Source organism: Hippoglossus stenolepis, chromosome 2 (genome assembly GCF_022539355.2).
Source record: "Hippoglossus stenolepis isolate QCI-W04-F060 chromosome 2, HSTE1.2, whole genome shotgun sequence".
NCBI lineage: Eukaryota > Metazoa > Chordata > Actinopteri > Pleuronectiformes > Pleuronectidae > Hippoglossus > Hippoglossus stenolepis.
In genome coordinates, this window is record NC_061484.1 from 16,232,145 (window position 1) to 16,247,091 (window position 14,947).

Sequence of the window (14,947 nt, forward strand, 5' to 3'; positions counted from 1 at the left end):
TAATAAATATGTATTCTGGCATTTCTTTGGTCCATTACCAGTGATTCATAAATGCCTCTCTAGTAGATCTTTAATCTATTAAAGCTTTTTATTATCTTTGCTGAGTTCATGTCAACATTTGCATTTGTTAGTCATTTTCCCCTCAGGCAACAGTAGCAGGGAATCCCACTGGTTGTGAGGAGGATGTTTGTGTGGTAAATAAAAAGATCACAAACAAATCTCATGCGAGGCAGGATTGTAAATATGGGTTCAACCTGCGTTTGACTGTTCATATTAAGAACGCAATTTCACACGAGTCCCCACACATCACTGCTAATGTACTGGAGAATTACCGTGTGCAAATGCTGTCCTGTGTGCTGAACAAAACTGTTGAATTTATTTTGGATGAATAGGGATTTTGAAATAAAATATAGAGGAAAGAATAAAAAATATAAATGTTTTGAATATAATTTTATGGAAATGCAACACAAAATCAATTGTAATCGCAAACAGCTCCCGAGCAGGGGTCAAATGATGCATGTTGACATTCAGAACAACCTTGGGTTTTTATCCCGGCTCAGTGTGTGTATTGGCTGTATGTCATTGTGTGCATCAAAATGTCAAGTAGCGTTCAATGATTCCTGTGCATTCTAGTAAAAGCTGTGCATGAATGCAGTCTATTCAACATGTCTGCGGGTGATAGAGGTTTTGTTAGTCATGGCCTGTTCTCTCAAGGTCCTGGATCAGGTTGACTGGCTCAATTGTGAATTGTGTGCCAGGCTAAATCCACACTAGAGCCTTTTTGTTTGTTATCGACTCTACTACGGAAACACCCAGCGTCCACGTATTTGTTTAAGAACTCAGTGTTTTACTCTGGACAGGAGACGTTTGGAAACGATGACATAGGAACGTTGCTGACTCTGCGGACTTTGCTAATAAATGTTTTGCAGTTAAATTGTGTAGGAAACAAGGTATTATTTGAAGCATATCCCCTTCTGCAACTAACAACCAAATGTTCATTGCGCATGTCCATTGTTTATAAGTGGTCACCTGCATTTTAGTATGGACAGGGATTAAAACTGATCACGAGAACATAGCCGTATGGATGTAACCTCAGTCACAGCGCATGTTGTATATAACATATACGATCTGCATTTAATATGCAAATCCTTTATTAGGACCTTTATTTTCCAGCATTGACAACAAATCTAATTATTCTTTTATGCTCATTGAACGATAATCTGTTTGTATGTATTATAGTATATGTGACCTTTAGTGTAAAGGTAGCCCATGTTTTCTTTTTCTTCTGTTAACTGGTTTAATCATCATTTAATCATTGGAGTGTGTGTTTATGGGGGAGGACGTACCCTGGGGTATATCCTTTACCTCCCCCATATTAAAGTAAAGCCTCATGCATTGGCATCCTGCTGAGAGTTCAATGAGAAAACAATCTCATTGCGGATGAAGAGACGAGGCAAATTTGATATAATGTGTTTTGACATTGAGGTTTGTGTATTTGTCTTTGGTGTGTGTATGTTTGTGTAGGAGGGATCATGTTTCTGTGTACGTGTGTGTGCCGCTGTATCGGTGTGTGTGGCGTTCTCCTGTTAATTACCGGTGACTATTTGTGACCCCCATTAACATCTTCAGCGTCACTTAGCTCACAGCCGGTTAAGCCAGTAATTCCAGCAGGAAAAGTAAATGACTTTGCATAATCAGCCAGTTTTTACCTGTGTGTGTGTGTGTGTGTGTGTGTGTGTGTGCGTGTGTGTGTGTGTGTGTGTGTGTGTGTGTGTGTGTGTGTGTGTGTGTGTGTGTGTGTGTGTGTGTGTGTGTGTGTGTGTGTGTGTATGTACGTGCGTGTATCTGTGTGTGTAAGATACACTGTGCGGTCATTAGAAATGGAAATGAGTGACTCCCTCGCCCCCTAAACTCATTGTCTCTCAGACATTAGGTAATTGTCTCTCGCTGAAAACCCCTCCATTATAAAAGTCTGACTGTTCGCTCTCCCATTCAGTGATTTAGGAGAGACTCTTTAGATCAGAACATTGCCGTGAACGTGACGGGCCAAATCTCGCCGCTCATTCTTTCCTCGTCCTCTCTTCTAAAGCAGCACTCTTTTTCTTCCTTTCCTCCTGCTGAAATTGTTAATGTTGTTTTAGGTTTGATGCCCCTCTTTCACTTTTCAACTACTCATCCTTTGCTGCTGGGTTTTTCTTATTTATTTCATTCAGGAGAGACTAACGGTTTTTCTAAAGCTGCTTTCAGACATGAAGTCCGGACACTTTCCTGAAATTCTTCAGAGGGGCTGTGTATGTGAAAAGCAAATGTACGAGTCACTTACTTCGGACAAAAAAAAAGGTCCAAAAATGGGCGTGCCGTTGACATTTCAAACACGATATGGACTTGAAAATGAAAAATGTCAGAAACACTGCTGGCCCCAATTTATTTTCAAAACTCCGGGGCTGCGTTTAAGTCCGGAAGAAAACCTAAACCTCAGTGGCCACCTCATACTCCTTAGTAACCGCTCCCCCTCCTCATCGATCCAAGAAGAGACATCTCTGCTCTTACTTTTAGCCATTGTTGCTTCTTGTTTGTAGCCTAGCTCTTTCTGTAACTAACAACCACATATTAAAAAAACATGGTCGTATGGATGTAGCCCCAGATGATGCGTTCTTTATACGTGAGAGGCAAAGCCCAGGAAAATATCTGCACTAGTGATGAGCGGGTTGCAGTTCTACCTGCGGACTTGCCGTAGATCCACAGGTCGGATGGGTAGGGTCAGAAGAATGAGCATTTCTGATAATAGGGCATCTCTGTCGGTGGGGGAAATGGACAAGTCATCTGAGGGTAATTTGCTTTCTTTTTGGGAGAAACTCATTCCCCACGGCTGCAGCTCCTTGCAAAGCAAACCTTGTGCATCCCTGCGATCAATGCTGCAAGCGAGCGCTCAATCACTGCAGCCGGGCGCATCATTTAGAGGAGGCAGAGTCGCTCAAATCCTCACACAGTGGATGCTATTGTATTTTAGGAATATTCATGTGGGTGCAGGTCTCTGAAATAGAGAAAATAATTCCTTTGGGTAGGTGATGGGTGGATGAGTCAAGCATACGTGCGGATTAGGTTGAAGTCAGAGCCGATTTCCATTTTCTGCAGTTCATGTCTGAAAGGAACATTTTATCACCGGCCTCTCCAACTCTTCCTCCCCTTCATTAGTCTCTATTCACATGATACAAATGTGATTTAATCTCCATTTGTTCATGTTCTGCTAATCTCATTAGTTATTTTCATCCCCCTTGCCACACCATAACAATATTCACAGTATTTTGATTATATAGTTTATTTAAAATCCACGGTTCAGCTCTAGTTAAAGCATAAAACCTGATATTCAATTTCTAAACTGATGTTACTGCCGCCTTTTTCCCGAGCTCTAAAATGTGTCAATTTTTATAGGTGCTTTGTCTCCTTCATACCAAGTTGCTGAGTCATTTTTCTGTATTTTTTTTTACTTATTTCTGTTCATCCTTGGCATTGACAAAAAAATCACATTGTATTCTCTCCAGTGCTGCCAAGTAATTTGCCCTCCTCCATAACCCCCTCCCTCCTCTTCTCTCTCAGCCCCCTTTTGAAAGTGCTTCTGTTTGAAATGTGGTCAATCAGCACAGGCTGCAGCACCGACTTGTCACTTGTATTCTCCCATCTATCTTCTTAAATAACTTGTAGATGTAGACGTGGAGTAAAGTGCGAAGGAGGCTCTACTAATGTTGCTATCTTGAAGTGATTTAGAGTCATTCTGTCGCCTGTAATTGCTGTTATACTACTCTATGATTGTGAGCTCCATCTGCTGCTTCCTGCCTCGTGCTCGCCCTCTCCCGTCTACTCCAGAATTGTCGGCCCTATGTGTGACGACAATAAAGTCTTACTCACACTCTTATCACCTGAAGTGTCTTTTTCCCTCCATTTCATCAGCCCAACTGTCCCCCAGATTACATATTTCTCGAGCGCCGCTCCATGCTGTTTTTACTGTATTTCTGAATCCTCTCCGTGTTTTCCTTCCCTCTCCAGATTGCCTGTGCAGTCTTCGCGGCCCTGCTCCATTTCTTCTTCTTGGCAGCCTTCACTTGGATGTTCCTGGAAGGGGTGCAGCTCTACATCATGCTGGTAGAGGTGTTTGAGAGCGAACACTCCAGGACTAAGTACTTCTACCTGGCAGGATACGGAGTGCCTGCCATCATCGTGGCTGTATCTGCCGCAGTGGACTACAGGAGTTACGGCACTGACCGAGTGTAAGGATAGAGGGGGGGTGAGAGGGAGCGTATAGAATGAAGGAAGGATGGATGGATGATGGGGGCAGAGAGGGAAGGGGGGCTGAAGTGCCTGATGTCGTTTTGGCTGTGTCTGCCACAGTGGAGTCTGCAAGCTGTGGCACCTCTGAAGAGTCAATTCAGCGAGGTTGAGAGGGAGGAGAGGCAGAGAAGGATGGAAGACGGGAGGGGAAGTGTGGATACAAGCAGGGGGAGGATGCACGTTAGAGTGGCTGCATGAGCACAGCGGCAACAATGTGTGAATATGGAAGGATTAAACTTGTGGGAAAGACGGGGGTGCACGGTGGAGCAGACTGATGCTACATCCACAGTAACATCCATATCAACCCGATACAGATGCACCTGGCGTCCACACTACTCCGGAGTTTTAGAGCCACTAAAACAGATGTTTGTTATCACTGCTGGTCCCATTTTAGTTGGAAAACTCCAGAGCAGCATTATAGTCTGTACGGGCAGAAACTGAGATGTTTGGAACTGATGAACTCGTGGACACTTACAACCGGTTGCTGATTGGGTGTTTCGGTCACGATGTAGCCTTCGCTGATTCGTCAGGCTCCTATCACATCCATCCCTTCCAGATGAAAACAACCGGCGTTAGCCTCGGCTACCAGTTTAGTTTACGACATGGGTAATTATAAGCGTTGCTGACTCTGTTGTCTTAGTTAACAGCTGTTGTGCAGTTAGATTCTGCATTTTACAATGAAACATCTGTTTACATGATCAGGAGACGAGCTACTTTTTGGGCAATCTGCGACTATTCCCTTGTCCAGTGGGATGTGAGCCCTCCTGTTTAAACTAGCACGAGCATGCCCAGTGTACGTGAGTGGTCACATGATATGCGTTCTGAGGTGAGTTAGTATGGATGGGGATCTTAACTCATCCGGAACCGTAACGGACAGAGATCGTTTCAGTTTGCTGCTCTCAAATGAAAACGTAGTGGTATGGATTTAGCCTGAGGGAGAAAAGAAGTGATTTGAATATTTGTGAGAATGGAGGGATAGAACCTGAAGTGATGGGGCAGTCTGTCAGAGCGTGCACACATCCACACTGGTCTGCACTAGTGTGTGTAAACAAAGAAAAAGGAAGATTCCCCAGAGGAAGAGCAGAGCGGTGAGTGGGATGAGGACATACATTAAGAGCACATGGAAACGTATTCACGCATGCTTGACTTGTCCAACTGGAAACACAGAGTGAATCCAAGAGAAGCCAGGCAGCATCTCATTCATATGAAGTGAATGCATAATAGGCCCCACACAAATAAACCAGAGTGAACATAACAACAGTTTCACACGCTTGACCTGTCCACTCCATTCATGCTGTGACTCTGAGAAGACACTTCGAGAGTCCCAAATCTTATTCATGCATGTGCATATGCATATTATGTGCATGATGTGCATAAATGTATACGGTGCACTTCGGAAGTCCGTGACCTGTCCTCCACTCTACAACTGTAAGAAAGGGCATTATCAATGCGGAACCTTGCATTGAAAAAAACTTGTATCTGGAAAAAAATCTCTTCCCTCAATTGCTAATAAATGAGCGGCTCCATATAGAAAGTGAAATATGACAGGACACTATAGGGCTGTTAAATGATTCACACGCTCAAATGCCCACGTCCTGTGCTGCTGGCGGGGGTCTTCTGTAGATCAGACCTCGCAGCTCCACGTCACCTCGGAGGCTGGAAGACGAGGAAAGGGTTGGATTTAGCAGTGTTTAAGCGTCAGGCCACAACAGTCCGTATACCACTTAGATCAATATTTCATCGTGGGACCATCATTAAAACATGAGTGTCTGAATGCCAAGCTCTGGATGAATAATCAGACTGCATGCCATTAGCCACCAGACTTGTGTCCACAATAGCTGCGGTTTAACGGTAGAAACCCCCCCAAAAAATAAGTAATATGTTGTGGCAGCATAATGTTAATAAAGAGCCACATTGAAATCAGTGAAGACGTAAAAGACTAATTTCACCCAAAAATGAATTCTTGTCCTTCACCCAAACAACCACTTTTCATGCTTTTAATGGCCCTGTGCCTCGTGGACTTCAAGAAGAAACTGAAAACAATTTAAATTAAAAGCAGAAACTCTCTCTAGTGACTCATTCATCAGTCAGGCCTTGAAAATGGCGCTGCTTATCATGTTTGACATAACGCATTGAAAGAAAACCTCGGCAAATATCATCTGCCACCCCTGCTGTGTCACCTTGACACACATCACACCGCCATTCTCCCCCCCCCCATATTAGCCAGTGGCACTGAGTCTATCTCCCGTCCCATAATGAAGGTGGCTATGACTTAGCAGAGGAGCCCTATTGGAGGATACAGTGACACAGTCAGGGACCCGTAATGGAGGGCTCTCTAATGTGCTGGAAATTGAAAGATTAATAATTCAGAAGCAGCTGGTCGTGAATCAGTCGGCCATTTTGCTCCAGCGGTTTTTACTCAGGTACTTTTTTTTTCCTGCAGCCCTTTGGGTCTGACCTCAGCGGAGGGCAGGCGGGCGACTTTCTTTTTTTTTTTCTCCTTCTCCTGCTTACTGCAATTGATGAGTGAAGATGTTTTGGGGGTAGTATAATTTAGCATACAGCAGTTTATCTTTTACCATCAACGCTAACCTTGTGGTCAGAAATCTGTGCCTCTGTGTGTGTGTGTGTGTGTGTGTGTGTGTGTGTGCCCCTTCTCCTTTAACCTCACCGCCGCCACTCCCAGACTCCATAAATAGCCCGGTATGAGGGCTGCATCCATAACTCAGTATTAAAATGAACACAGTCATGTCATATTTTTGCGACTGCAGGATGTGGCTGTGTCATATATCTGTGCCCTGAGGGGGGACTGAGGGTTTATTTATCACAGGTGCTCATCCCTCGCTGTCTCCCCCTCCGTGTGTGATGTATATTTGAGGTGTGCATACACCGTAGTGTATTTTTTCTCCGTCCTGCAACGCCTCTCTCACTGCTCTCCGTCTCTTTCACTGCTCTCCGTCTCTTTCACTTTTTCATCCGCACCAATTCTTTTTGTCCTCCCTCTAACCTGATGCGTTTGATATACTGTGTGGCGTGTAATGTATGGCTTTTTCTCCTTGCGTGTGTGTGTGTGTGTAACTGTGATGCATGTCCTGTCCTCTGATGGTAAATCCTTGCTACCCTACATCCATCTGAGACTGGGGCATGTTTTTAATCCCTCTGCGTCTTTCCTTTCTCCTGTTTTTCTTCCCTCTGTTTCTCATGCGTGATGTCTCTCTCTGTGTCTCTCTCTCTCTCTCTCTCTCTCTCTCTCTCTCTCTCTCTCTCTCTCTCTCGTACTCACTCTTTATCTCTTCTCTCTCCCCCTCTCTAGGTGCTGGCTGCGATTGGATACATACTTTATCTGGAGTTTCATTGGCCCTGCTACTCTCATCATCATGGTGAGACACACGTACACACATGCTCACACACTTGGCATAGTGCTGCATGTAGGTTACAGAGAGGAGCGGGTGATACATGTTCGTGCAGAGGAGACTCGCTGCGTTAAGGTTTAACTGAGCTTTTTGTTTTGTAAGTGGAAGCAGGAGAAACTCCATGTGTCAGTTTGATCATTCAACGGTTGTATAAATTTGGGGCTTGGCCCAAACCTGAGTGGGTCTGAGCCATGCCACCCTAGGGAGATTTTTTAAGCCATTTCCGATTAGAAAAAAGTCCAGAAATGTGTGTGTCATTCGGAAAAACATTAGAAAAAAAACATCATAGAGCCAATAGAGCCAACATCCGGTGTCTCTGAAGTGTTCTCAATGTCTTTGTCATTCTGGAATAATAACATCACAAAAGTAGAGGATGACTCATTTTCACTCCTGCCAACTAAAAAGATGCAAAATTGTCTGATGTTACTATTTTCTTAGTTTCACAACATAGTTAGGGTAGAAATCTGGTATAAACACATTTACAAAGTAAACTATATTAGATTTCTGAAAGGAATAGCACTGTAGGAAAAGCAACATTTTTGTAATCGATGCATAGAGCAATGTCACCACTGAAAAAACTTCAGTTAGTAACATAAATGAACACAATTGCTAACTTTATTTTGAAAATACTTAATTCATTTGTGTTTGTTTTATTTGATAAACACATTTCTTTTTCACTGAATAAATGATAAGTTATGAGTGAGTAAACTCTTTTTAGGCACAGACGCAAGCATCCTTCCTACCTTGAAGAAGCATGCACACACTATATATATATATAGTGAAAAAGGTACAACTAAAGCAATGGGAGATGTTCCCAATTAGGTGAATGTCAGCATGTACACTGATGCTCTGTGCTCATTTTAGAAATGTCAGGCAGACTATCACTGATCTAACTGGGCCTGTAAGTGGGAGCAGTGCAGGTGGGACTGCTCTGTTATGACTCTACACCCATTGCTAACATACACAGCCTTGGGGACCTAACACAACAGCCTAGATGAGTTATTATTAAACCACCCTATCAAAGCAATAGGTAAGGACAGCAGACTGGACAGCAACTGGGAGAATTGGATTTTTTATTACAGCAATGATCATTGATGGTCACAATGACTGCTGTGTTTTCTCTGATGCTCCAGCTGCTGTATTTTTAGAACATAAAGGTTCGTCGATTGTAGGCCGATACTGTCCCCAAGCCAATTACTGCTGCAAGGGAAAATGAAATGACATGCACTGTATGTGTGTGAACTGTGGTGGTGACAATGTGTCTTTAATTAGGCTCATCGCTGCAGAATATTTACTTGTGTGTGTGTGTGTGTTTCAGCTGAACGTAATCTTCCTCGGTATCGCTCTTTATAAGATGTTCCACCATACGGCCATTCTCAAACCAGACTCTGGATGTCTGGACAACATCAAGTAAGTGCATGTGTGCTGACCATTCTGCTGCCTCACCAGTGCTCTTGGGGGTGAAAGTGGGTGGGATTATGCATGTGTGTGTGGGTTAAGTTCAAGGAATAGTTTGACATTTTGGAAAATATACTTATTCTCTATTTTTTGTCAAGATAAATAGACTGATTCCACTCTTATTTCTGTTTGTTAAATACAGCTGGATGAGACGCAGTCGTTTAGTTTAGCATCTAGATTGAATATAAAGATCGACGACATGTCTCCCCTTGATTCCACTGAACAAAACTGGAGCTAAGATCCCACCAATACAAATGCGCTTGACCAATCAGGAGTCTCAGCTGTCAATCATAATCAAAATAAGCACTTGCATATATCTGTTTCATAATAACTACTTAAAATGACTGAAACCATATTTATATTTAATGTAATAAACATGAAATTTGACTTTTAGTTTGCCTATGTCCCATCTGCTTAAAGGAAGAGGCTGGATTTATGACCAATACTGCGGCCTGCCACCAGAGGGTTTTGGCTTCACTTTTAGGGACATGTCATCCATCTTTATATACAGTTTATGAGTTAGCATAATTGAAGCAGAGTTAAAAAAGCTGAGTGTAAAATTTTAAAGTTAAAAGTCTGTGCCTGGAAGTATGACGTGTGGATAGTGACTTTGTTACCTTGAAACAGAGCCAGGCTAGCTTAGCTCAAAGCGGTATTAAACATCTCGTTAGACAAAAAAGCTGAAAAAAGGTATATTTCCCAAAATGTCAAACTGTATTTTAAATCTATGTCCATCAGCTTCTTTTGTACCTAAGCATGTCACATTAAGCATTATTTCCGACATTATTTCAAGACACCACCCACTGAATTCATCATGTCACGTTACCTGTATCGCCCTCAGAGAATATCACTGAATATGACTTAATTCCCACAGAACAATGAAGCCGTGGCCTCCGAGCTAACTCATCAGGACTTAGTTTTTTCGTTTTCGTCTGAGACAAAAGGCTCAGTCTAATTCAAACAATATGCGGCGGCTGCTCAGAATATAAATGACAAAATGGCTTACTCATTTGATGTATCGTTTAAATATTACTGCCAATTTATCTCTCATGACAGCAGTTTTAAGTAGGACTTCAAGTGGGAAGCGTTTCAGACATAAAGACGAAAGCAGCCAATCTTTGCCCCGCTGCAGTTCAGGGGATTGAGATCAAAAAAGGCAGATGAAAGATAAAATGAAATAATTATTTAGAATCCAACCCTTTTTTTCCCTTTTTCCTCTCTGAGCACACTAAAGGCCGAATTGATTTTGATCATTTTACTTCATTAGTGTTTCATTTACATGTTAATCATCATCATCTCATTCTTTTTTTTTCTTCTTTTCGTTTTTTCTTTGTCTCTTTAACTTCAAGCCATCATGTGTTGTCTTTGTTGAGGACTGGCTCTGGTAAGGCCTCCCTCCAATCAGATGCCTGTCATCCTCCCTAGCTGTATTTTGATTGGTTTGTTTGTCATCTCATTTGTCTGTGAAACCTCCTCGAGTCTTTGCTTATCCCTTAATTAACCATTAACCTGCTTTGTAAAACGGATCACTTGTTCGTCTGTGACTTGCGAGCTCCTATGACCTATAGACCCAAAGTGCTATTGAAATATTATAATGGTGCGATGTGAATAAGGGGACGCCGAGCCGAGAGAGAAACCATGACTCGAGGGAGCACTGGAGGGAGAGGTGGAATGGAGGGATGGAAAAGAGAGGGATGAGTATACCCTTTATTGAAGGGGGTCGTCAGACGAGCTTTATTGGAGGTTCTGTCTCGCCTGAATGGTGCCACAGAGGGCAACATCGAATCAATCACCTCAGTCTCACTCACTTACTCTCTTCTTTCTCTCTTCCTTCCTCCTGACTCTTCTAATATCTGCCCCGATGTCTTTTCCTCTCTCCGCCCTCCCCCTTTCTTTCTTTACCCCCTTTCTTTGTCTTCAAGTCTCACATGAGAGGTGATCACTGCCCAGTCAGCCAATCAAATTAACAGCCATCATCGTGGCTGTGGCAGACCCGACACCATGACCTTTACTGGGAAATGTCATTTTATAATGGCCGTAATGTCCGTCTACTTAACGCCCAGCGATACCACTCACACAGCCCCACACACACTCACTCTCAGGTGCACACACTCAGACGAGGACTTACGATGCATACACATGCCTCGACATGACCATTTCTCTGACATTTTACCTTTATGACTCATTTCCACATAGGCTCTGTTTGAAATGGAGCCTCAGAAAACTTTTATGAAATTTGGTTCCATTAAATTGTTATCGTCCCATTTGCACTAACAGACTTCAGGACCCACTTCTGCCTGTGAAAACACTCTTTACCCTCGGATGTGCACTTTGACGAATGACAGATTTTGGATCTCTCTCGGAAAAGGTCTTATGGGCTTGACTCTCTCGTTACTAGTGGCTGACGTCAGCTAGCTTCTAACCTCCCCTGCCTGTCTCTCGAGATGGTATCTAAATGAGCAAATCCCCTTTCTCTCTTGTCTCTACCATTTTTGCAAGAGTGTAATTCTTTTTGGCAAAAGCCTCCCACTGTTTCCCTCATCCCAGTCCCACAGTGTCAGGGCTGAGTGAACCCTCCTTCACCCCTTTCTCCTGCCTTATATCCCACATGCATCAAACTTGGATGAAAAGCTTTAGCTTTCCAGGGAAAGAGATAAGGCTTTTTATACTGCCTATAATGCCATCCGCAAAATAAACTTTGTATATAATGTTACATTGCTAAAAGAGCTCTTGTTGAGAATATGAGATGTTAAATCAAATTTAAATTGACATGGTTATCCAGTGGGTGATTTCTCCCTCCTATCTTTTATAGGTCCTGGGTGATCGGTGCCATTGCTCTGCTGTGCCTGCTGGGCCTGACCTGGGCGTTCGGCCTAATGTACATCAACGAGAGCACCGTGATCATGGCCTACCTTTTCACCATCTTCAACTCCCTGCAGGGGATGTTCATCTTCATCTTCCACTGCATACTGCAGAAGAAGGTGAGGCACACACACACAGAGACAAAGATAGACGGAAATAGACGAGTTAGCGTGACAGGCAGACAAATACAAAACAAACAGAGACACACACATGGCGAGCAGTGATCAGCAGGGGACACCAAAAATATCTGCAGAGCTGTCAGGGGTTTGATTGGTCATTCTGTAACACTACCGGCTGCTCGATTCTCATGTTTTCACTCTCTCGCTCACTTTTCACTGTCTGACAGCAGGTAATAAACGGAGCTGCCGGTCTTACAGTGTTTCTGTCATCCCCCAACGGAAAAGACAGTTTTTCATCATCAGGCAGGGTCATCAAGCCGGAAATAGCATTTTTTCAAAAACTTTTGATAACATTTAGCTCCAGTTGTCCAAACTTTTGGACACATACAGAAGAAATATATCTGATTTGTGTCTAAAGCTGCTTTTGGACTGACATTTTTGGGAGGGGCGATATAAGAGAAAAAAACTATTTCCAAGTCAGTTGCTATTTTCCGGGAACTTTTGCTGCAAGCCCCCTAGTAAAATTTCGGGGAAATATCAGAAAACAGCCAGCGAGTGTGTGCTTTGATGATGTTTCCAACACAACAGACGCAAAACTAAATAAAAAAGAACAAAAACAAATATCTTAGGATGTGGCGTTCACGTAGAAGAGGCTTGGAAAGACGAGATTCAAGAGATTTTGACAATACAAAATGCCTCCTTCATGCTCTCCCCAGGCACCGCCCCTTGCCTGAATGTCCGTGACATTTTGCTGTTGTTGAGAGAGAGTCCGAATTGGACAATCTCCTGCGGCACTCTTAAAATGTGAAAGGCAAACTCCTTTTCTGTACCCATTTTGAGTTCATGTCTAAAAACGGCTTAAGTGGCAGCGATTTCAGGGATTTAATACATTGACCTCCTTCACATTGACACGCAGCTTCCCCCTCTTTCATTTTGAAAAGACAACCTATTTATATGTTTATATGTTTTGGGGTTTGTTTGGCCTAAAGGATTAGAGGCACTTGCGAGTACATATGTACCACTTTTGAAATTTGAATTATATGTGGCTTCCAGGAGAAGCCTTCACATTCTAACGATATTTTTACAGAGTCTCCCACACACTGTCAGTGCCTGGGAGTACAGAAGAGGAGTAGGATATGGAGAGAGAATTCATCAAATGCTTAATACTCTCGTCTGGCTGCCGTCCCGCAGAGAGTTTTTAGTTTTAAGTGTGTGAGCGGTAAACAAGTGCTGCGTGTGTGTGTGTGCAGATGTCAGCATGCACTGTACTTAGGTATGTGTTAGGCCACAGGATCACGTATCCTGAGAGACGTCCTCAGAACAGTGCTGAGGTTGTCTTTGGCATGTGGCCCGACATGGTTTCTCCCAAGATGCACGGAGCAACTCGCCACACAGCTGTTCAAACAGAGCACGTGGCAATACACGTCTGCCAGTCCAATGAGCTTGTTAAAAAGCAATTACGGCCCTATTTGCTCTAACTTGATTGGGATCTAAATGCAGATGTTTTGCGTGTGCAAGTGCGGCGTATGTCTCCCTAAGGAGCATGTCCATTTCAGACAGTTATGTGGCAGAAACAACATTTGGGTTGCCTGTTGACGTTTAAGTTTATGAAGTTAATCCTTTAATGTCTGCATTTTTATGGAGGCTTGTGTGTGTGTGTGTGTGTATTTGCACAACGAATTTGAGCAAGAAAATAAAGTTAACAGAGACACTTTATCAAGTTAAGCCCCTGCAGGCTGTTCTTTCTCTGGTATGTCGTCTTAAACAATACGCCTCAATATGTGCAAAGTGGAACATCAGTCCTTCATGCCTGCTTTTCACCTCCCCTAACCAGGTGCGTAAAGAGTACGGCAAATGTCTGCGCACTCACTGCTGCAGCGGCAAGAGCGTGGAGACGTCCATCTCCTCGTCCAGTAAGACCACCACCTCGCGGACGCCGGGCCGCTACTCCACAGGCTCACAGGTGAGCTTACCTGCCTGCACACCCGGACGCTACAGCACAGCAGACTCTCAGGTGAGGCCAGAGGACGCCATGAGGGTTTTGGGTTATCGCTGTTCGCTTTCAACTACTTTTATCGTAGCCATAAAAAAAACTCTGTTTGACATGGACGTTGCAGACTTTAAATGTGGATTCTGAGTTGAAAGTGAGATAGCCCAAACCCTGACTTGCACCTTGATGCTGACACACAGGCAGATGAGGCATAAATGGCATTAATGGGTAATTATTTCTCCCCACCTGTTTCTCTCTTGCTGGCCGTTGCTTTACTTTTTCCTGCCTCTCCCGCAACTAATTTGCCCTTCGTTTGCACACCATCCCCTTTTATATTTCTTACTGCATTTCTTTCCCTCTTTTGTCATCATGCCTTCCCCTCCCTTGACTTCCCCCATCCTTCCTTCCCTCCTGCCCTTTACATTGCTGCCTCATCTTTACCCACACCTTCTCTACCTCCGTCTCCCTCTCCTCCTATTTCTCTCGCCTCTCTCTTTTTTTTCTTCTATGTATAGAGTCGTATCAGGCGGATGTGGAATGACACTGTGAGGAAACAGGAGTCCTCCTTCATCACTGGAGACATCAACAGCTCTGCCACGCTCAACAGAGGTAACCACGGGATACCTACCATTTGCATCCTCATCACTGTCACCATATCTACTTTATTAATAGCGGGAGGCCCAGACAGCATACGCTGTCATTTAGTAAAGTGGTAGGAGTCCAAACTTCTGATAACGGTTCTTGTAGAGAGTCAGATTAGCTGAATAGGGTGTAAATAT

The 14,947-nt window shown here is 43.5% G+C and overlaps 1 protein-coding gene across 12 annotated transcripts in view; it reads left to right on the forward strand.

Moving 5' to 3' along the window:
- Positions 1 to 14,947, forward strand: part of adgrl3.1 (adhesion G protein-coupled receptor L3.1) — a 123,704-nt gene that overhangs the window by 100,503 nt on the left and 8,254 nt on the right. For 8 of the 12 annotated variants that reach the window (XR_004698142.2, XM_035174108.2, XM_035174122.2 and 5 more), the window contains 6 exons: positions 4,045 to 4,265; positions 7,640 to 7,706; positions 9,058 to 9,149; positions 12,010 to 12,178; positions 14,013 to 14,192; positions 14,684 to 14,777. Coding sequence is in view for 11 of the 12 variants with exons in the window: in XM_035174108.2 (XP_035029999.1) it covers positions 4,045 to 4,265; positions 7,640 to 7,706; positions 9,058 to 9,149; positions 12,010 to 12,178; positions 14,013 to 14,192; positions 14,684 to 14,777 (823 nt within the window). In the remaining variant the exon portion in view is untranslated. The remainder of the gene's footprint in view (positions 1 to 4,044; positions 4,266 to 7,639; positions 7,707 to 9,057; positions 9,150 to 12,009; positions 12,179 to 14,012; positions 14,193 to 14,683; positions 14,778 to 14,947) is intronic. The other 4 variants (XM_035174130.2, XM_035174156.2, XM_035174173.2 and 1 more) reach the window with 1 other exon arrangement.